We start from the raw sequence: 18,244 nt of genomic DNA on the forward strand, positions 1-18,244 counted from the left end.
TCATGTTGTGGAACAACAACAAAAAAATAGGAAATGTGTTGGTAAGTGCCCCTCCTTTAAAGGAGGTGGAGGGATTAAAGGGAAACCAATAAATGGATTCGGGAATATCTGTGGGGATGTCAGAGAGCCTTCATGTGTATGGATGGGGACGGATGTCGATGTAATGCATTTTTCACATTTCCACCTATACTGTTCAAGACGGAATGTCAGAAAAGAATTGACACACTCAGGCAGTGCAAAAAATATTTCGATCCTGGTCCTGCTATGCAGGAATAATTATGAAAAGTCTTTACTGCCCTGCCAATTTCCTTCAAGCCCAGCCTGTGACTGGGCGGGTCAGAAGTATTGCATAGCACTGAAGCGCAAGTGAATAAGCAATGCGAAATGGGATACGCGTAACGCGCACCCATCCTGCCACACATACACCGAGATTTGGCATCAAGGCCAAAAGAGTTTACACAAGGCTTTCACACGTACAGTTTTCTTTCTCTCTTTTGGTCCTCATGAAAACGTTGGGAATGTTTCCAGTGTGCATGCGCTCTTTGCACACACAAGTAGCAAACGCTATTTGGGAATCAGCACTTTGAGTTCAATTTATATATTGTATGCATACCTTTTTAATTAATGCACATCTTTGAATGTCTGGTTTGGTTGTCTGCTGCTTTTTGGTTTCTTTAACTTGTTTGAATCAACCCTCTATTAATTCTCGGCTATTAAAGTGGATTTCATTTGAAGATATTCATATTACATTTAAGGACTAGTTATGGGAAAGCGGGTTCTCATGTGTTTTGATTAGCTAATAATTTAAACAAAAACCTTGCACGGGTCAGTTACAATGCCCATAAGGTTCTGTTTGTTTTTAATCATTGTGTTGCTATACTTTATGACTGCAATTAAATGGATCTGGTTTTCCTACATCGCACCAGTTTCTAAAGTGCATTATATCTTGCCAAATATGTGGATGCTCTAATTCAATTGCACAGCTGGTAATGCACCTAAATAGTACTCAGGAGATCTTCACTAATGCTTCATTCATCATGGGAGAGTCTGTGCTTCCCACTTCATAGCAGCAGGTTGTTCATTAGAGCACAACTTTGTACATTTGCACATCATTTTGGGCGAGTCAGACATAACCTGTGTTGTTCTGATTTCACATCAGACCTACGCGATCTGAAAAGTTTGGACATGGTTGCAAATATTCCTGAAACATTCCTGAAACAACCTTTCCAACTTTTTGTTTCCTTTTTACACCGCGCACATTAAGCGATTTTAACTTTTTAAAATGTGGAGACAATTTTAAAAGGTGAGAATTTTACTGAACGGCCTGCAAAAAGTAGTACGGATCCTCTATTCGTTGTGCAGGGGAGTTCACCAACACTGAACATTAAAAGCATACTTCCTGCCTGGGTAGTAGGCTTGCCAGCAGAAATCTCTTGATATGGAAATATTTTTTCCATTATATTCACCAATTTAAGTACTTAAGATTTCAAATGAATAGGAAAGACACATGAGCAATCACGTGGGATAACAGGCTATTTTAGCAGATTTCCACGGATGAAAGTTGTAAGACATCTTTAATTTGTGATATGATTAGATGAAACGTATGGACACAACTCCACATCTTCATAGGGGTTGGGTTGGGTAAACAAAAGCACATTTACGTATTTGGAAACATGAGTAGGTACTTTTAGAAAAAAACTTGTTAGTAAATGATCTGTGGCATCTATCCACATTGATATTGGGATATAAATAATTAATTCTGGAGCACTAATTCAGTGGTGTATGTTTAGAACGTAACACTATCAGCAAGATCAAATAGGCATGCACCAATTCTATTTCTGTTTATTTATTTTTACGTACTGCTCCATGACCAAAAATTGGTTTCTTATTTTTCTTTTCTCAAACTATATATGAACAATAAAGAAGTGAAGAAACGAATTGCTAAACAATGAATGTGATTATCTCCCAATTGTTGAATGTATTCTACTAAGATATCAAACTTTTACATATGTCACATCATATGCATACAACAATATATACTATGTGCCCGATTCATGGAATAGTGCGCAGAGATCCTGCAAAGCCCACGTGCAGAGACTGACTGTGCGAGCCTGTGCACAGAGGTTTTCCCACGCGCTCCTTGTATTCATGGAATTGTTCACGCAAAGTGACTGTATAAGCAAGTCGTGGCTGGAACACCACCAACACGCACCCACGCAAAGCAGAATCCAACAGAAACAGCTTCCTTTGTCTGCTCCCCAGGCGTGTATACATGCACGCTTAAAACAGTGCTTGGGTCCCCCGCAAGCAGGGCTGCATCTTGGGGACCCTATCGTAACTCGGTTAAAACTACCAGCAAACATAATACGCATTGCCATAGATTCAATAGATTTGTACAGGTTGCAAAAAATGACACAACAATGATGTTCAAATGTATACTTTTTAATTAAAGTTTCAGCATTGTTGGGGTCTGTATAGTCCAGAGGATATGTGTCGAGGAGTGGGTTCGACAAAATGTACCCGTGCGCGTATTGACCACCTTTTAAAGTAATTAAATGCTGGGCATGCAGCATTCACCCTTCTGCAAAGCCCACCCAAACCAGGGCCTTGAAATGATGCTAAAGTGAGATGAATTGGCAAAGGTGATTCGCACACTTCCTCCCGGAAGGTTTTCCATTAGAATGAAAAAATATTTCAATGATGTACTTCAGATGTATATTTTCAAGTTTCATTTTATTCCTAGTATTTCAGCCAACACGTGTTTAGATCACAGAGGTCGTCCTGAAGGCTGTCCAGTTAATTGCATCTGCAATGTATAAAAAACAAGTGAAAATAAGGTATAGCCATAGTCGTAAAAAGAAATGAGAGCCATTTTAGCATCATATGATTGTTGAACCGAATACATTGAGTAATAACATAGTTAAATAACATTGGAATTAAAATATAAACATGCGTGACAAATATTTGGCATTTGAAAAATAATAACAGAGATCAAAACAAACACAAGAAAGTTTGTGAATAAAGAAAAAAAATATATATAACATACCATAACACCAGTTTGTAGAATGAGGGTGTTGCGAAAAAAAGAGCGAGTCAGGATTATTTGACAGCTGCAAACTATAGCTGACATGTTGTGATCTGACAAAATTGCACTCTTTGAATCCCTCTCGGGCTTTGGTTTTGTTCAATAAGGGAATTATGGTAAATGTGTGTGTGTTTTTTTTTTTATCCCAAAGGGATTGGTCTTTGAACGGGAAGATTTTTCCATTTCAGACAGTTGTTGTGGTGGACCTTGGGATACCATACCCAATTTGATGTAGCACAGAGATTCCTTTATAACATAAGTTATTGATTAAAATAAATACATTATAGTAAATGACTTTGTATATTCCATCTACTTAACAATCAACAATACTGTATACTTTTAATAGCTGTTATTAACTATGATCACAAAGCACCATATTGGTATGGTATGTCGGTCAACAAAGGTTACACAAGAGAGTAAATAACTAGGCATATACTCTTCTGAACTTTATGCATATACTGAGAGCTGGAAAATACTTTGTAAACATGTTTAAGAATATCTTATCAATAATGAACACTTTGCTGAAAGGATTGATCGTTTAAAATAAGTGTTGCAAACAGAGAATAGAAATAAGTAATACATTCTTGTATTTTACAGATTTTAATTTGTGTGTGAAAACCATTATACATTATTTGCCTTTCCTTGTGTTATGAAACGCGATTTTTAAAAATAATGTGTAATAAGCCATTAAAAACAATGACTAAATCTCAATACTGACAATATTAACATGGCTTTACATTTTAACTGCTACTATTCTTAATGTACTAGGGTGAACCGTGAACGTTTGTGCATTTTCCCATACGATATCTTGATGGTATAGGATTAAATATGATGACCTGTACAAGTTAGAGCTAAGGCTGTCTCATGTATATTTTGCTGTACATCTGGGGCCCGATTCATGGAAATGTGCGCAGAAATCCACAAGTGCAGCGTGCCAAGAAGAACACTACACAAGTCTGCACGGAGTATAAAAAATGCATACCCCGCGTATTCATGGAATTGTTTGCGCAAGGTACGCCCCTGACACGTCCACACACAAAGCAAACACTGCCAGATCAGCTACCTTTGCGCACTCCCTCAGGCGCGAATACATGCACCCTTCAAACAGTTTGTGGGGTCCCCCGCAAGCAGACCTGCATCTCGTGGACCCTGCGCAGGGTCCCACGTAACTGTTCCCGGCACCCTGACAAACTGCGTATGAAAAAACGTAATTTGGTCTAAACTCAGAAAATCTGCATGCAAACCCCTGTAAACCATTCCTGCAGCACCCCTACACAGTTTACGCACACCCCTAAGTTACATTGGAACCATGGTTGAGTACACACACCCCAAAATCCGACATGCAACCCTGCCACCATGCTGCAAAATCCTACACACAAGTGTACTTATGCCTGACTTCAGGTAGCAGATCGTCTGGAGGACTTGCATGGCTATTCCCTGTCGGGAGCTTGTGCAATCAAATCCATGAATACATCTCGTGCCGCGCAATAGTGGGCGTGCGAGGGACTGCCTGCACTTTTTTGTATGTTCTTCCCAATTTTTGGTGTTCCTCCCTGTTCCAAGCCCTCTGCGCAAGTCACACCCACGCTCTGTGTGGAGTCTCGCACAATGCCTTTGATGTCTCACTCAGACGTGCAGAGCCAGTGCGAACTCCATGCAAGTCCAGGAAAAGTACAGCATATTCGATTCCATGAATTGCCAAAGGCGGATTTGCGTGCCGTTGCGCATGCAAGTACACCATATTCTGCGCAAATAATTCCATGAAATTATACATAGGTAATCCTTTCTAAACTGATTTGGGACGACGGCCAGGAAATTAAAGTAATAGCATTGCTACATGCACGATTGTGTTTGTTTTTTAAATGAACACTTCTTTTCATGAAATTAAGTTTTATCTATTGTGTCAAATGTTGGAGTTCTAGCAACTTTCATGTATGCATCCCACTATTTCTCTGTATCAATCCCTAGGTATGCATTACGATTTTAATTATCATGTTTGTACAGAATATTAGATAATATGCCAACATTTCAATTTGTGTTTGACAGACCACAATACGGGGGCAAGTACTGCCAGGGTTCCAGTCGTATTTACCAACTTTGCAACATTCAGTCCTGCCCACCGGACAGTGTGGACTTTCGTGCTCAACAGTGTGCCGAGTACAACAGCAAACCATTCCGTGGCTGGTACTACAGGTGGAAACCCTACACAAAAGTAGAAGGTAATACAATCAAATAAAGTAAAGGCTGCTCACTTTTACAAGTCGTAGCTTTACAGCACGGAATTCTTGAATGTTTTATTTACTGGCACCTACAGCATTCTCTTTTGGTGCAGCTATTTTCAATGATATTACATTGATTGTTACTGCTTATTGTCTTGAAATATTGGGTCTTATAGCACATTTGCTTTGAAGTCGTAGTTCTCACACCAATGACGCTTTGTCTGAATGCAGGTGTATTGGGACAGAAGCCTGAGATTAATTGTAAGGCTCCTTTTGTTGTCATATTTGTAGGTGATAATGTATGCACTTTTGTTCTCAGTCTTGTAGGGCAGAGCATCAACTGGATCATTGAATTCTTTTTCCCACTAGAGGTCATTGGAGGACTTTCATTTGACTTTGGAAATTGGAGCAATGTAGGTGAAGTGAACCAACCATCCATGAACTGAAATATTGTTATGGTTCATAGAAATGCTCTTCAAGAGCCAAAGGATAAGATACTACAGTAATCCACAAAGGATACATCATGACAATTACAACACTATTGAGCATTACAAATTGCAGTAACTGTTTCAGTGACTGAAAATTAAAATGATTGTTAACATCAAAAACGATCAATTGACGGTCAAACAAATGAATAGCATTCTTTAAAAGTATTCTAAGTTAAAGTATTTTGTGGATGGTGATTAGTAGTGATGCTGAACATGAGGCAACCTCTCCCAGAAACTCACCTTCTCACCAAGGCATCAGAAATGTTAAGGAGCTTTCCGATTTGACAGCACTTCCCTCTCTCCAGGCACCGACTTCCTGGTCCACCAATCCTCCATCAATTTTATCTTCCATGATTTGCCACGTGCTCATTCCTAAGGGACGTTTGCCCATCCTCTATCTTGTCTCTGTTGCTTAACTTCAAGTGTACCTTCACAACCACCCACCACATGTCTGGGCCTCCACCCCTCCCAGGCGAACTGCCTGGGGTCTTTGGGTTTTGCATAACTCGTAACTTATTTTCTGGGGTCACTCACTCTGTAGGACAATGCTTGAACTCTTTAGTAACCACCTCCTTTCCCTGATGTCTCCCTCCAACAACGCTCTCCTTTTGCTCCTGACAGGTTTACCTTCCTCCATCCTCTTGCCCCTTCTCTCAATATGTTCTGTAACTTCCACTCTTAGGGCACAATGCATGGAACTTTTAGCGTGGTGCTGGTGCAAAGTGACTTTGCACTGCCAACAAACACCCTCATTCACAGAGCGGTGCAAAGTGTATTTTTGCTGTGCCAAGTGACTATGCACTGGTGCAAAGTCAGTGCAAAGTCACTTTGCACCGCAGAACTACACATTGCACCGCTCTGTGAATCAGGGTGTTTGTTGGCAGTGCAAAGTCACTTTGCACCACGCAAAAAAATAACGACTCCGGCCCTGAAGCAGTGGTTTTTCCCAGTTCCCTCCTCTATCACAACTCGCTTCTTCCCCTCTTCTACGCCCAACCTCCATTGACTCTCCTCATTCCCGTTCCAGTTATTATCCACCTACAGAATCTCTCACACCAACTCCCTGTGAAGGCTACAGGTCTCTGGTTCTGGATAATCCTCAGCGTGTTTGCACCTGTGTCTCATTATTGTCCTTGTGTTGTGATTGGTGTGTTGTAATCTTGGAATGTGTTACTGCTGTGATGTATGCAGGACCGCAAGACCACTGTGGAGTGCTTTGCATGTACTCAGGCTGACTGCCCTCATGCTGTGCACCTACACCGATGGTACCCAGTCTGCAGTTGCACTATTACAGTGAAAATCCCTTAAAGGGATTGTGGGCTTGCCAGTTACAATGCCATTGTTCTTTCCAGTGTTGTTCTTTGCATCCGTTAAAGGGACAGGGGTGCAGGGCAGCATAGTCTGATTAGGTCCTGTTCTCCTCAGATAGACGGTGGCATTGTCCAGGTGATCTTCCCCATGCCATCCCGCACCCAGCATCATTGTACCGGTGGGGTTACCTGGACTTCTTGGCCACCCCGTCCATTACCCTAAGGCATAGGCAGGGACTTGGTCACGTTCAATCCTGATATTTACATTTGGCAGAATGCCTTTGCCGACGGAAGTCTGAATACTGAATTGTATTAATTTGTCCCCCACATGAAAGGGCTCACACAAAGTATTTTGATGTTGACAAGTTGTCTTTTATGGAATGTATTATATTACAGGGATAATACTGAATGACTGTTCTCTTAGGCCCCAATTGTTTATTAGATTTTGGGGATGGCGTTGAAAAAAGGGCATCTTTGAAGAAGGTAGAAGCTTCTTTGTTTTACTGGCACTTAAGCACGGTAATTGAAATCCTCATTTCAAATTCATATATGGTACTTGTTAAGTAAGCCTTGCCATGATCAATTCTCGTGTTGCTATGTGGATGATTGAGGAATCGCAGGATCCAGAAAACATTTATGCTGAATACACGCAATGTAGGGGATTCAATGATTGACAAAGCATTGTCCATAGCATTATTATCGTATGCAAACCTCTATACATATTTGCAAGTTGCAAGTCCTTTTTTCAGAGGCACGTGATGAGTTCTATGTATTTGAGATAATTCTTCGGGCACGTCCCGGGCATGGTCTAAACTGGTACATGTATTGTTATGAAATCACCAACATATGTCAATGCTAGCTAGTATTTTTCAAGTTCAGAGGTTAGTGTGCTGTAATCTTGTCTTGCTCGAGATGTATTGCATAGTATATCCGTTTGTGAGCTGTGGGGAGCCCTGCAAGTGAGGCGATGCTGACTCCAGAGCCAGGCCTTGAATGGGACTGCACTTCATTCTGCATGATAGGGATCTCCGGGTTGCGAGTAGTAGTTGATAATGCGCCAGCATCCACCCTTCAATTATCCATTCTCTCATTCAGCACTACCCAGCAGTCATTGCACATCGGCTCAGCTCACACGCCCACAGTCCTATGCATTGTACGAGTCCATCGCATACTCACATCACTCACACTGTCTTCACATATTCAAGAAACGCCCAATACCTGTGTGTGGAGTGTTCATTTAGGAAGTAAGGAAGTAGTAATAATAGTGCATGCATAGATATTAAAACATATCGGCCCTCATTACGACCCTGGCGGAGAGGGGTTTACGCCAGCGTAATGCATGGCGTACCTCTCCGCCAGATTACGACTTTCCGTAGCGCCATGGTGATTTTTACGCCCGGATTTTCCGGGCAGAAAAATCCATGGCGCTACGGGACCTCTCGTTAATTACGCCACCGTAATCTACGGTGGCGTAATTAACGCCTTCCCCACTCCCATTATACCCTATGGGGCAAAAATGGGAATGGGGAAGGGTAAATGGGGATTGGGGACTTACCGCCCCGCCAAGGTCGGAATGGGGCGGTAAGTCCGCCAACCCCCATGGCGGAGTTGGCAGCTCTGCGCCATGGTCCATGGTGCAAATTGCACCATGGATCTCCGCCAGGGTCGTAATGAGGGCCATCGTGTTTTTTTCAATTTTCCGTCAAAACAAATATAGAAGAGCATGCCTGGGTCATCTGAAAGATATGTTCTAGTTACCTTTTTGTAGTATATTAAGTCATATGACAATATGTTGATTCACAATAAATCAACAGATTTATCATCAATCTATTAGTCCAAAGAGGCTGACAAAATGGCAGAAGTTGCACTTAACACCACTGTACATTAAAATATAGTTAAATGCTGAATCTGTGATTAAGGGTCTGATTCATGGATTTGATTTGCGTGGAGCAAAGTGACTTTGCACAAACACCCTGATTCACAGAGCGGTGCAAAGTGTATGTTTGCAGTGCAAAGTAATTTTGCACTGGTGCAAAGTGACTTTGCAATGCAAAAATACTGCTGAAAAGTCACTTTGCACTGCTGAAATACACTTTGCACGGTGCTAAATGTTCGATGAATCCGGCCCCTAGTGTTCTGTGTTGTATGCTCTGCTATGCCTAAAATAGAATGATAAAGATTTGCTCAGAAATACAAGGAACGAATGGACCGAACACGCAGCACGATGGGCACCCGATGGGCACCATCTTATGCTTTGGTTCTTGAAGAGCATTTCAATAAACCACAACAACATTTCAGTTCATGGATGGTTGGTTCACTTCACCTACATTGCTCAGCATGTATCCACTGTGAAGGCTTAACTGCATTCTCTGGGATGCATTCCCAAAAATGGAAAATTCCTGAAAATCCTGAGCAAAGGTCAGGATTTCCAAACAGAAAATCACACTCCACACCCCCCAGAGAGGTGTGAGGGGGATGGATTATGGGGAATCAAAGGTTAGGATATCTAGGAACCACCCATAATGAGGGCAAACAGTGGTAGGAGTAGAAACGAAAAACATACCCCCTCGACCTGAAGAAATAGTCACTGTTTAGGTACATAACCTTTTAAGAAGAGCTTCTAGATGGCATACTCCTGCTAAAGTTATCAGCGCCAAGGATGGCAGCATTATTTAGGCATTCAGATTCCAGAGATTTTGTTATAGAATCGTATCTTCGTGTTCTTTGACGTAACTCTGCAGATTGGACACACCTCCATACACGCTCCTCTAGCACATCTCCAGCCATCATACAATACAACTGATTGAAACATGTTTTTACATGAGATGCAATGATGTTGCATGGCCCCTCTACATCTCCTGGACCATAGTCCGTCGGACAAGCATGTTTCGATGGGAAAGTCATGTCCGCTTACTCAAAGCTCTTGTTTTGAGTGGAAAAACCCTCAATTCAGAAATAAAAATGAAAATACTTGGAGCAAAACCCATAAACTTGCACAGGGTCTTGCGGAAGAAAGGGGAACATGGGGCACCCACATTGTAACCAGCCTTCTATCTTTTCTCCTGGGGTATATTGACTTTGTATGGAAAGCGGTAGATGTGTGTTCTTTTACATGTTCTCAGACTGGCTCTGCTATTGGGCACAGTGGGGACAGCGCTGCTTGTTCTGTCCATTCATTCCTTGTATTGGTTAGATGTAGTATATAGTATTGCTCACAGTGGCCCATGGGCCATCATCACGGGTGCTCATTGTGCTGCATGATCGGTCCATTCCTTCCTTATATTGGTTAGATGTAGTATTGCCCACAGTGGACCATCATCACGAGTGCTGGTCGTGCTGCGTGTTCGGTCCATTCCTTCCTTGTATTGGTTAGATATAATATTGCCCACAGTGGGCCATCATCACGAGTACTCATCGTGCTGCGTGTTCGGTCCATTCCTTCCTTGCATTGGTTATATGTAGTATTGCCCACAGTGGGCCATCATCACGAGAGCTCATCGTGCTGTGTGTTCGGTCCATTCCTTCCTTGTATTGGTTAGATGTAGTATTGCCCACAGTGGGCATCATCACGAGCGTTCATCATGCTGCATGTTTGGTCCATTCCTTCCTTGTATTGGTTAGATGAAGTATTGCCCACAGTGGGCCATCATCACAAGTGCTCATCGTGCTGCGTGTTCGGTCCATTCCTTCCTTGTATTGGTTAGATGTAGTATTGCCCACAGTGCGCCATCATCACAAGTGCTCATCGTGCTGCGTGTTTGGTCCATTCCTTCCTTGGATTGGTTCGATGTAATATTGCCCACAGTGTGCCATCATCACGAGTGCTCATTGTGCTGCGTGTTCGGTCCATTCCTTCCTTGTATTGGTTAGATAAAGTATTGCCCACAGTGGGCCATCATCGCCAGCGCTCATCATGCTGCGTGTTCGGTCCATTCCTCCCTTGTATTGGTTAGATGTAGTATTGCCCATAGTGGGCCATCATCACAAGTGCTCATCGTGCTGCGTGTTCGGTCCATTCCTTCCTTGTATTGGTTAGATGTAGTATTGCTCACAGTGGGCCAACATCACAAGTGCTCATCATGCTGCGTGTTCGGTCCATTCCTTCCTTGTATTGGTTAGATGTAGTGTTGCCCACAGTGCCCCATCATCACGAGTGCTCATCGTGCTGCGTGTTCGATCCATTCCTTCCTTGTATTGGTTAGATGTAGTATTGCTCACACTGGGCCAACATCACAAGTGCTCATCATGCTGTGTGTTCGGTCCATTCCTTCCTTGTATTGGTTAGATGTGTTGCCCACAGTGCCCCATCATCATGAGTGCTCATCGTGCTGCGTGTTCAATCCATTCCTTCCTTGTATTGGTTAGATGTAGTATGACCCACAGTGGGCCATCATCACGAGTGCTCATCATGCTGCGTGTTCGGTCCATTCCTTCTTGTTTGGTTAGATGTAGTATTGCCCACAGTGGACCATCATCACGAGTGCTCACCGTGCTGCGTGTTTGGTCCATTCCTTCCTTGTTTGGTTAGATGTGGTATTGCTCACAGTGGACCATCATCACAAGTGCTCACTGTGCTGCGTGTTCGGTCCATTCATTCCTTGTTTGGTTAGATGTAGTATTGCTCACAGTGGACCATCATAACGAGTGCTCCATTCCTTCCTTGTTTGGTTAGATGTAGTATTGCTCACACTGGGGCAACATCACAAGTGCTCATCATGCTGTGTGTTCGGTCCATTCCTTCCTTGTATTGGTTAGATGTGTTGCCCACAGTGCCCCATCATCACGAGTGCTCATCGTGCTGCGTGTTCAATCCATTCCTTCCTTGTATTGGTTAGATGTAGTATGACCCACAGTGGGCCATCATCACGAGTGCTCATCGTGCTGCGTGTTCGGTCCATTCCTTCTTGTTTGGTTAGATTTAGTATTGCCCACAGTGGACCATCATCACGAGTGCTCACCGTGCTGCGTGTTTGGTCCATTCCTTCCTTGTTTGGTTAGATGTGGTATTGCTCACAGTGGACCATCATCACAAGTGCTCACTGTGCTGCGTGTTCGGTCCATTCATTCCTTGTTTGGTTAGATGTAGTATTGCCCACAGTGCGCCATCATCACAAGTGCTCATCGTGCTGCGTGTTCGGTCCATTCATTCCTTGTTTGGTTAGATGTAGTATTGCTCACAGTGGACCATCATAACGAGTGCTCCATTCCTTCCTTGTTTGGTTAGATGTAGTATTGCTCACAGTGGACCATCATCACGAGTGCTCATTGTGCTGCGTGTTTAGATGTAGTATTGCTTAAATGAGGGATGTGCTTAGATGAGTTATACTACTTCTGTATTGTGCATGTTTATTGTCTTGCTATTTATGTCTTGTCTACATGTTCTTCGAGTTCATACCGACGCAATTTACCCGATCCTCTTTCACAATTGTATTTCAGGAAATTGTTCAATAAAATGTACAGAAATTAAACCCAAGAAAAGGTTGTAAAAGCACCAGACAGAAATATTTTTCGAGGACACGTTAAAGCGCCACTGCATTTCTGCTTCCTTTTCAGATGAAGATAAATGCAAACTCTATTGCGCCGCCGAAGACTTTGACTTTTTCTTTGCTATGTCCAACAAAGTGAAAGATGGGACGCCCTGCTCCCAGAGCAGTCACGACATCTGCATCGATGGGCGCTGTGAGGTAAAATGGAGGTTCCTTAGGCACATGCGTTTCAATGTAAAGAAAGCACCCCGCCATCACTTCTCAACAGGTTGCCTGATGTTGCCTTTTCTCTCTCGTTCTAGCCGGTGGGGTGTGATTATGCACTTGGCTCAAATGCTGCCTTCGATGCTTGTGGAGTTTGTAAGGGCGACAATTCGACATGCAAGTTCTTTAAAGGCCAATACCTGAATCAACACAGAGCTAACGGTACACGTTCTTTTTTCTGCTTTGCTACACCGCATACGTTGCAAATGTAATGTGTTACCAACACAACATTCTATGGCTAGACTGTCACACAAGGAACTGCTGCATCGCTGGTTTTACCTCCCATAAATCTTGCCATGAAGAACTGCATCTATGGTAATGCTAACACTAAATAATAATAATAATAATACTAATAATAATAGCAGTAACAACAAAATTGCAGCTGTGTGCACTGGGTTTGTGCTAGAGGGGTCCTGTGCTACAGCACATGCACTCTGTGCCTTCTCGGGCACCACTTCCATCTTGGCTGGTGGGATGCCGGTCCCTGACACACTTACCAGCTCCAAGCGAGAACTGTCTTCTGCTGCTTGTATCGACCTGGAGTCTGGTCCTGCCCTGCCTGCGTCCATCTGGGCAATGCGGGGTGCCTCCTGCTGCCTCTCAGCACAGCACCTCACCTCTGCGAGCCCCAGGCGACCATGCTCCCTCTCTGGCCCTGCCCCCACCAGGAACCTCATCCTAGGCGAAGCCCCGGCGATGTCCAGCAAAGTCCTCCCTGCTGTGTGCAGTGCATCCGTGGCACCTTGAGATCTCAACAGCCGTGCTGCACTGCTTTACATCCTTTTGCCACATTCCTTTTCTTCCTTTCTTTGCTTTGCCAGCTGGCTCTCCTCTCTCTCTTTCACCTCTATACTACATGTTTCTGTGCTTCATATGTCCCTGTGGCCACAGTCAAGCATGTCTCTTCCCGTACCATCTGAATGGTCGAATCATCCTTTTTGTCATCCACTCTCAATCTCGTAATCCAGGTGACTTACTCTGATCTCTCTCTTTCTATCAATGTTGCTCTTTGGAATGCCCATTCTTTATGTAATATAGCTCAGTCGGTCATGGATATTTTTCTTCATCTTCATGTTTCGTGTTTAACAGAAACCTGTCTCAATCCTTTTAATTCAGCAACCCCTGCTGTCCTCTCTTCTACTTGGTCTTCTTTTTCTCACACCCCTCACTCCTATTGACGCTGCAGTGGTGTTGGGATCCTTTCATCTTCTGTCCTCAAAGCAGCGCCTGTCTCTCCCAAACTTCCCTCCTTTGTAACCTTTAAATATCACTTTGCCTCCTTTTCCTCTCCTTGTTCTCTTGGATCTCTAACTATCTTCCTCTAGGACACCACGTGTCCGTCTACGATGACCTTGAATGCCGCTATCCTTTCTTCTCCACTTTAGATTTTTCTTGGCAACTTTAATCTCCATCTTGCTTCTACTCATTCTAATACCTCTCCTTATCTATTCTTGACTCCAATCACCTTCTCAGTATTCCTTCTCCTCCATCTCACTTTCCTGGCCCCTCGCTTGATTTCATCTTTTATACTATTCCATTATCCTCTTCTGCATTTGTTCTCCCCTTCTCTGAACAGTTCCTTCTTTCTTTTTCACTTACTTTCTTCCCCCAGGCTTTCCCACCACTTTCCTCAAACTTTTGATATCCTGATCTGCAGTCTTTTAATCCTGTTTCCTGTGTCTCTGATCTTACCTCTATTCTTCTCTCTTTGGACACCTACTCTTCCCTCCTGATTCGGTATCCTCGGTTCTCTCTTCAGCTCTTCTTCACACTCTCAACTCTTTATACCCACATTCTCACTTTTCCCATGCTCACAAGCCTTATCAGCCACGGATTTATTCTACTCAGATGTCTCCTGCGCAAGGCTGAATGCTGATGTCTTAAATCCCACTGTTATCTGATCTTACCTCTCTGTGCTGTCTTCACTCTACCTATGAATCACTCCTCCTGCCTTTTTTCTTCTCAACATTTTTACTTGTTTCACACCCTAAATTGTATTCTCTCCCCTCCTGCTCTTGACCCTGCTGCCCTCTCCACTGTTATTGCATCTGACTTTGCTGAATTTTTCTCTTACAAAATGTCTACTCTTCTACCTTTCCTTCTTTCTCTCCTCTTGCTTTCTCTTCTCCCCCTACCCCTTCATTAATGACTTCATTATCTCCTCTACTGACTCTGATGTTTCCTCTCCCCTTGCTGAGGCTAATCCTACTTTGGTACCCTGTGATCCTCTTCCTCCCCCCTTATTCCTTCTGTATATCCTCTTTGCATCCCTTTTATTATGGCTCTTTTCAACTCTTCTGTTTCTAATGGTGTTTTTCCCTCCTCTTTAAATCATGATTCCATTCTACAGATACTCAAGAAACCGTTTCTTAATCCTTCTTCTCTAGCAGTTTCAACCCTATCTTCCTTATATCCTTTCTCTCAAAGCTCCTGGAGTGCATAGTTTATGTTTAGATTTCTCCTCATGTTATTTTCAATGCTCTTCCTCTTCAATATGGTTTTGGTCCTCAACAGTCTAAGGAAACCACTCTTCTTACTTTCTCTAACTCTCTCCTCACTGCTCAGTATTCCAAACTCCCTTCTCTTCTCTTCTTGTACTATTGGATCTTTCTGCTGCTTTCAACACCATTAATCACAATATGCTTCTATCTTCTCTCCCCAATTTTGGCTCTCAGGGATATGTCTTAAAGTGGTTTGCTATCTTCAAGCTTACACCTTTTTCGGTCTCTTGGCTTTATTGCTCCACTAGTACTTTTCCTCTTAGCTAAAAGGTTCCCCAGGGTTCTGTCCTATGCCCTATTCCACTTCTCCTTATAAACTACTCAATGTTCCTCTATAATTTCGTACTTTGGAATCTCCCATCATCCTTATGCAGATGACTCACCAATGTTTCTATCCTTCTCCTCTATCACCCCTGAACTTCACTCCACTCTCTTCATCTGTCTGCAAGCCATTCAATCTTGGATGGTGTCTCAATATCTTCATCTTAATCCCTCTAAAACCGAGGTTATCTTTTTTAATGCCTCCACCATCCCTCCTCCAATCCCTCTCCTTTTATCCTCCTCTGTTGTTCCTTACCCTACTGCCCATACTATGGGTGTAATATTTGATTCCTCCTTCTCCTTCTCCTCACACATCTCTTCCATTTCCCGATCCTGTCGCTATACATTCTACAATATCCACAAGCATCGACCGTTTCTCACTCCTCTGGCTACTAAGATTCTGTTCTCCTCCTCTGTATTTTTTCACTTATTGTATTGTTCTTCTGTCCTCATTGGCATTCCTGCATACAGACTTGCTCCCCTTTGTTCAATCTATAATTCTTCTATAAGGCTTTGTTTCACTCTTTCTCCCCCTCATGACTCTATCCATCCTGATGTGGTCTCTCTTCACGGGCTTTCCAATGACTCCCATTTACTGCATACTTTGTCTTTGCATAATCTTCACATTCCTCCAAGGTCTTGCTCTTCACTATCTCTCCTCTTTTATTTCCATGTACACTCCTAACTGCGCTCTCTGGTCTCGTTCTCAATTTATTTTCTCTGTCCCTCATCCCCCTTTTGTGTCCTCCCATTTTCGTTCATTCTCTCAAGTTGCCCAAAAATATTGGGATTCTCTGCTTCTATTGCTCGGCTCTACCTCTACCTTTCTTCAGTTTTAAAATTGTCTTAAGGAACATCTTCTTTCTTCGTGATTGAGTCGTCCTGACTGATTGATTCATTTATCATTTATTTTACTGTGTTTGTTTAGCCCTTTGGCTTAACACACTATAAAAATCCAACACATGCAAATACAAATAATAACATATAGTCTTCATTATGGATTCCTCCTGCTTCTAATAATTAACCTTTATTTCCCTGAGCCATGACAATGCAGGGAGTTATGTGCCTGAAATCCAGAATTATTGGCCCAGGCAAAGCAAGGGCACATACGGCGGACATGGAACATAACCACCTATTTTACTCAGCGGCTCTGGTCAATGAAAATATCAGCACCTATTTTTTTTCCAATGTGTTTCAAACGTGAAGCTACTTTTTCATACACATTTGTCAACCTATAATTTATTTTCGAAAAAGGAAAACTGAATGTTTTCTTTTCACATAGTGTTATAAAAATAAATGTTTGTGCTTTCTTCGTGTATCTGCAAATGACACACATGGCCCAGTAATGTGACATGTCAGGGATACACAATTTTACTGCCAAAGCAATTCACACCAGTGCTAGCTCTGTGAGCAAGGCTTCAGTATGACATGAGCGATCTATAATGGTGTTGAGGCTGAATGTCTCCACATTTGCCATGTTGAACAATAGGCAGAATGCTACCCATTCTTTCTCCAACAAGAAGGAGTAAACCTTGCCCCAATACAAAGAAACTACACGGAGTCTCCTGGAACAGTGCTTCAGGGGCATCACTGATTTAACAAAGCCAGCCTCTCAACCGGGAGCTGATCACTGGAGTTCATTTGAAGCCAGCAGGCATCGGAAGGGAGTAGCCAGGGGGGGAAGGTAGGCCTGGAGATGGATACCACCATGTTGCTTTCGGTTGGGGTTCTCTTCCTTCTCCCTCCCCCGTATTCTGTAAGGAAGATAGTCTGGATGTGATGTCATAATGCAAAGGGACTGTGTACATCAACAGGAATTTGATCCATTACTCATCACTGTACTCCTGCAGAGCAGTAGTAATTTCGGCAGACCCACACCCAAAACATACAATTGAATGTCAGAGGGTTTGGGCAGGGGTGCCTGTAAAACAAAGTTGTAAAATATTCAAAGATTGCAAGAGGAAGGTGATCAGAACAGATCATATCCCCATGGTCAGACACTTCCCCTGCTCCTGGATTGATCAAGAGCAGCCCAGTGGATGGGGCCTCATACTGAAACACTAATGTGATGCATGATACTTTCTGTGCAGTTTTTTTTATTTTCCACACTATGTTGGTATATTCAGAGTAAAAGCCCAATTACAGAAATTCAAGGCAATTTAAGGCCTTTCACCTGAGTTCCATGTCAGGAATAACTTGTGGGTGGAGGGATGGATGCATCCCGATAACAGCAGGTACCCAACCACCCCGCCCCCACACAAGCACAGCACAGGGGAGGAAGTGAATAAAAAAGCACCAGAATTCGTGATCTGAAGTGATGGGACAGCCAGACAAATGGCAATTGGCAACCTGGCCCTCTCACAACACTTTGCTCGCCATCACAAATGAACAAACCTGACTGATCAGGTGCCTGGAAGTGCATTTTAATGTGTGCTGTGCTTGTTATACTGTTATGCTAGTTAGCGATTTGCTTCATCCGTACATGTTGAAAACACGTGTGCGTATTTTGTAACACATCATGTCAAATGTTTACATTCTAAGATTTACAAGCATGAATCAGACTTACTCAG

The 18,244-nt window shown here is 42.9% G+C and overlaps 1 protein-coding gene across 3 annotated transcripts in view; it reads left to right on the plus strand.

The window, feature by feature from the left end:
- The window catches only part of ADAMTS18 (ADAM metallopeptidase with thrombospondin type 1 motif 18), a 524,586-nt gene that overhangs the window by 390,690 nt on the left and 115,652 nt on the right, over nucleotides 1-18,244 (plus strand). For all 3 annotated transcript variants that reach the window (XM_069652914.1, XM_069652924.1, XM_069652934.1), the window contains 3 exons: nucleotides 5,132-5,304; nucleotides 12,656-12,786; nucleotides 12,891-13,014. In XM_069652914.1, the coding sequence (XP_069509015.1) occupies nucleotides 5,132-5,304; nucleotides 12,656-12,786; nucleotides 12,891-13,014 (428 nt within the window). The remainder of the gene's footprint in view (nucleotides 1-5,131; nucleotides 5,305-12,655; nucleotides 12,787-12,890; nucleotides 13,015-18,244) is intronic.

Source organism: Ambystoma mexicanum, chromosome 1p, assembly GCF_040938575.1.
Source record: "Ambystoma mexicanum isolate Mex_15411 chromosome 1p, UKY_AmexF1_1, whole genome shotgun sequence".
NCBI classification, from domain to species: Eukaryota; Metazoa; Chordata; class Amphibia; order Caudata; family Ambystomatidae; genus Ambystoma; species Ambystoma mexicanum.